This window comes from Montipora foliosa, chromosome 1 (assembly GCF_036669935.1).
Source record: "Montipora foliosa isolate CH-2021 chromosome 1, ASM3666993v2, whole genome shotgun sequence".
Lineage (NCBI taxonomy): Eukaryota > Metazoa > Cnidaria > Anthozoa > Scleractinia > Acroporidae > Montipora > Montipora foliosa.
The window spans coordinates 36,895,776-36,901,342 of record NC_090869.1 but is presented as its reverse complement, the minus strand read 5'-3'; the positions used below and the strand labels follow the sequence as shown (position 1 = coordinate 36,901,342).

Sequence of the window (5,567 nt, the reverse complement as noted above, 5' to 3'; positions counted from 1 at the left end):
ATTAGCAACCGCGCGAACGTGATAACGAGACTGAGGGTGACTCGCTTGCGAGGCTACAGAGAAATTTTAATGACGACCAGCTAATGAGGAGAGTTGCGAGGGTCTTGCACGAAGTTATTGCACATGTTTTAGCGATGGATGGAATCTTATCAAACAAAGATAACCCAAAGACAACACCAAAAAGCAGACAAACTGACAAACTAGCCGATTCGTTGCAGCTGGATTACTAGTAACCTTCTCGAAAAAACCAACTTACATTCTTACTCGAAAATCCAACTCGAAAATTCTACTCGAAATCCTAACTCGAAAATCCTACTCAAAATCCTAACTCGAAAATCCAACTCGTAAATGTGAAAGAAAACCTGAAGTTCTTGGCACCTTCGAAGCTGAGCGCATCATGGTCAAAAAGATTCTTAACGGCAGACCTTACTACATGGTCAAATGGCATGGATACTGTGCCAGCCAAAACACCTGGGAGCCGAAAGATCATCTGCCGGCAGACTTAGTAGAAGCCTTCGAGAACCCTGATCCTGATCCAGTTCGCGTAGAAGAGGCACGAGAAAGAATTGGTCTCGTATTTGAAAGAGGAATGAAAGTTCCTCTCGAATACGAAGAATCAATCGAAATAAGACACGACGTAATGCGTTTCCTGTTTCCCAACCTGCCTGCCGATTTCAGAGCTACGCCGATTAACATCCAAGATCAGGACGCCTGAATGGTCGCGTCACCACTTTTTCAAATTAATTTTTCATCTCGGAAAGCGGGCTGAAAGTCACCTGAACAGACACCAATTTCATCTCGGTAAACCGAGCTAGCCCGGTCAACCGGGCTCATATGAAAAGGCCCTCAGTCTTGATGTGATTACAGTTGCGGAGAAGCTTTCTGCCCTTGGCTTACTAAATGCACCAAATAATTTCACCTTTCATTATAAATGGCGTTTTCCAAGTGGAAAAGGATTGCAACATTTTTAATTGACATGTAGAATCGACGGCTAAATATTCTATTTACAATGGCTAGAGTGATAAAACTATTAATAATTTTTAATCGGTTTCAGTGGCGGGCTTTGAATTGCAAATTCGTCGTAGGAGCGAATGATGAAGCAAGGTGAAGTTTAATAGTGACATGAATACCGAACTAACCCACCTGTTGAGGTGGTTAAGAACCTTTTTTTGAAAGAAGGTTCATAGTCAGGCTAAGAAATTAACCAAAATTTTAAGAACCATCGAAAGGTAAAAGAAGGGTAAAACGTACTGTAGTGCACTCGCAGGACAATTAGCTCAAATACATAGCGACGTTTTTTAACGTTAACAATGTGGTCTTCTTATTGCATGATACAGTCACTGAACAGCTCACTTTGTAGTCGAACTTAAGTATACCACACAACTTTAAGAACATGCTAAGAACATTTTCAGGGTCAAATCGCTTAAGAAGATGAGAGCCTTCAGCCTCAGCATTCTTACGAAAGAAGGTAAGGTAAAGGTAAAGTCTCTGTTACGAGCCTGAAGGCCCATTAAGGCCGGCGCTTATCTGCGGTTTCCGTAACATGAAGCGACTAGGAGTATTTATGCTCCCCCCTGGATGGGGTGCTAGTCCATCGCAGGGTTACCCCCAGCATTACGTCGGTACCCATTTATACACCTGGGTGGTGAGAAGCACCGTGAGAGTAAAGTGTCTTGCCCAAGAACACAACACAATGTCCCCGGCCAGGCCCCGAACCCGGAAAGCTCGATCCGGAGTCGAGCACTCTAACCATGAGGCCACCGCGCCTCCCACTGAGCCTCCTACTGCGGAGAAACTGAGAGTGTACGCTGGTTCTCTGTTAAGAAAAAAAAAAATTTAGGCCGTGGCAGAAAACTGAACTTTATTTGTCAAATGTACTCCCAATAAACGTGCTCAAAACGTCAGACAATATCTAGTTGTGATACCATTCACTGTTGACCCATTACGTCTTAGTTTGGTTATGTTAGCTATGATTTCATGACCGGCACAGATTGTCACATGTTTACATTTAGGGTTTCTTCGTGACATTGTTTACAGTAACGCTAGGAATTTCCTGTGGTTAGGCCGCAACAAGTACTCTGTTTGATTAATCAAAAATAAGACACAAACCGCAGTGATAAACATATTGAACTTGTTCATTTTGATTATGACTTGACGTTTCGTATGTGCTCTACATACATTTTCAAAAGTAACCGTTGAAATTTAAAACAGTTATTTATATATAACAAAGCGGATGAGGGGACTGGAAATAACACAAACAGCGATGATAAACATTGTATTCCAACGCATTATATATAAAACTTGACGTTTCGTATGCTAGTCAACATACATTTTCAAAAGTGATCGTTATAATATTTGCAAAAAAAAAAAAAAATAAATATATATATATATATATATATATAATAATGATCAATGGTAGGGAAATTTCAGTTCATCGTTTTATTGCGACAACGCTGTTTCGTATGGTCGAAAAACGACCACACTCATCAGGCAATAACGAATGACCGTTAAATTACAAGGACTGGCAATTAAAAGCAAACTTAAGGTTGCTATGAGATATAAAAACTTTAAAACAGTTGCTATGAGATGTAAAAACAAATGCTATTTGAAATTAAAGAACTTATCATACAAAGCGCGTGTTATAAAAGATTTTGTTACTTTATAACAAAGTTCTTGAGTATGTATCTGTTTCTGTGGGGGCACGAACTTGCTAGTTCGTTTCGTTTGTTTAGGCTGCACAAATTCTTCTTACAGATGATTACAGACTTCTTTTTGAGAAGAATAATATCACCACTGTTTGTGTTATTTTCTTAATCAAGCTACGATGGCCTTAAAGAACAAGAGTTTATAAGTACTCTGTTATTCAATGGTATAGGACTTCTTTGTTTTCTTTTCAATAGCCGTTTTTATTCGTTTTGGGATATTAGGAGTCTCGTGTAAGTAATGCAAGTTGAGTCTTAGAATACAGTCTTGTGTTGTGTATCTTGGTCTGTTTTGATGCGTGTTCCCCGCTATCCTTGCACTCGGCGACGCTACACTACTGTAGCCATTAAACGTTTATTTTCTGTTCTTTTACTTATTTTCGATAAATATGACAATGTAATTAAATGATTGTTATCGCCGGGATCTATCGTCGCATTATTCTATTTGACTTAAAAATTCCATTGGAATAGTGCCATGATTCTTAAAGAGAGATTTTCTCTTAAGATTGTTTAGTTTATTACCATAGAAACAAGGAGGTGCATGGCCTATACACGAAGAGAAATGAAGGCGATATATAGGATATAGGCCTCTTGCAACTTCATTAAAAATATAGTTGGTTCTTCTGCGCGAAGTATCCTGCAAAGCTGTCAGATTAACCTGTTTTTTTTTTTCTTGGTTAGTGTTTTTTCCGTCTGGCAATGCTTGGCAATTGTATATGGGGCGGGCTGCTCTCAAAGATTACGTCCGTGGTTTCAACTCTCAGTTGGGGTTAATTAGAATTGGGGACGCTTAATTAAATGTTGGCTTGATGGCTTCTATTAAGTTTAGTTTATTTTGGAGCGTGTTACCACAAAGCTTGGGTGTGTTGGCGGGGCCAAATGTACCACTGTATGAAAATTTTGCATAAGGATCTAAGACCAATTCCCAACACCTCATGCTTTGGTTGGCTCAGTGGAAAAGCAGACATTGTCTCTCGAGGAATCCTTATAATTAATGCTGAAAAGATAGTTAGGACCATCTTGTGTATTATGCATAGTCATATTGATACTTGAGGCAGGAAGAGCTCACTTCAAAACGAGAAATGTAAGCCAATATTTGCCTCAATTACTAACCATAATTCTTAATACTACTTTGCAAAAATTACACAAGCCAAGCATGACCCCTCTAAACCACTTTTTCTCTTTTTATCGAGGCCAATTCAAAATATAATTCACGGAACTAAATTTTATTGTCCATGAAAGACAAACCGAATGCTCTTTCAATACGTTATCGGATTTGGAGATTTCGGATTTTAAAACCTTCAAAGAAATAACTTGGAACAGTGTCTTCTAGTTGTTAAGTGCATTGTATGACATTCTGCGATCAATGTTGCCCTTTCATTCAGATAACAAGATTTATTTTATTAAAATTAATGCCTGTTAACTTTGAAATGGGTCATTAAGTATCTTGACGTGTGGGGCTTATCCAAAAAAGAAACAACACTTTGAAATGGTTAGGAGATCCACGCAAATACGAAAGTTTCATGGCTTCGTAATAATTGTTGAAAATTTCAATTTATCTGGCTGTCTTTACTCCGGGGTTTAGGAAGATACAGGAAGAACGCTCTGGTTCTAAATGGATCAGACCTTGCACGTGGAAAATGAAGTGTACTTTACAAATGAAATGGCGGATGACAAATGTACAATCCTTAGCCAAGGGATTTTAGTTTTGATATTATTTGTGTTAGCACTGGTGGGCAATGGACTTATTCTCGTGGCTTATTGCCGCGATCACCGCATGCATACGGCAACAAACATGCTTGTGATAAGTCACATTTCAGCCGAGTTTGCATTTGCTGTTAACGGAATTCTTATCTACGGATCAAGTCTCATTCGCCTCAAGGTTGTAGATGGAAATTTGTGCATTTTAGCCGGCACAGTCAACATGTTTTTGTTTTTTGTGTCCGTTCTTAGTCTGGCGGCAATTTCTGTTGATCGTTATTACGCTGTTGTGAAGCGAAGCCATCACAGATTCACAAAAAAATTCGTATTGCGTGCAGTGATAACGTTTTGGACTCAAGCTGCGCTCTCAGCCGTTCCTTGGGATCTGATTCTTATAAACAAACCTGGCAAAAGATTTATTGCCTGGGTTTTGGGTAACTGTGAAAAATACCTGACTTTGCGTAATGATGACAATGTCCCCGTGATAACATTTCGAATCATTCTTTGGACTGTGTCATTTTTCATTCCTTGTTGTATAATATTCTACTCAACAGTGAGAATCTTGCGCAGCGCCTTGCAGAACCGAACACGGGTTCAAGTTTTTGAATACCCTCGAACTGTGGATGCGTATTCTAAGTCTGCCTACACCACCATCATCATAATAATGGTCTACTTTCTATGCCTCATACCTAGCATGGTTTTCTACATTTTTAGAGAGAAAAGCTCAAAATATTATTCTCGTTCACTTCACATCATTGCCAAGGTGGCTATGGCATTCCGATCGGTGTGTTATCCAGTGATATTCATCGCTCGCAATCGAAAGTTTTCCGGATATGTTCGGTCTTTCGTCGTCAAAAAATTCAGGCTCCTACAATGGGTCAATGAAGAAAGAGCTTTTTGCAGACCACCGGAATCAGGAATACGGACAAATTATTCTGTTTACTTTTGTTCACCAAGTGGAAGTCACAATGCAGCCGCTTGTGTTGTCACGAAATCTTCTGAGAGACAAACTACGCTTTTTAGAGGTACTCCCATAAAACTGGCATTTACAGACTTGGGTCAGGAAAACCATTCGGAAGGGCTTGAATAAATACAGGCCGGGATAGTATATTAAGCGGGAAAAAGAATAGAGATTTTGGTACGTCGGTGCACGGTCACGGTCAC

The 5,567-nt window shown here is 39.5% G+C and overlaps 1 protein-coding gene across 1 annotated transcript; it reads left to right on the top strand.

The window, feature by feature from the left end:
* Positions 1-4,317: 4,317 nt before the first annotated feature.
* LOC137967651 (C-X-C chemokine receptor type 2-like) lies at positions 4,318-5,493 on the top strand. Its single transcript, XM_068814175.1, has one exon. The coding sequence runs from the start codon at positions 4,318-4,320 to the stop codon at positions 5,491-5,493; it is 1,176 nt and encodes a 391-aa protein (XP_068670276.1).
* The last annotated feature ends 74 nt before the right edge of the window (positions 5,494-5,567 follow it).

Coding starts and splice junctions, on each gene's coding strand:
- LOC137967651 (XM_068814175.1), top strand. CDS start 4,318: ATGGATCAGACCTTGCACGTGGAAAATGAAGTGTACTTTACAAATGAA.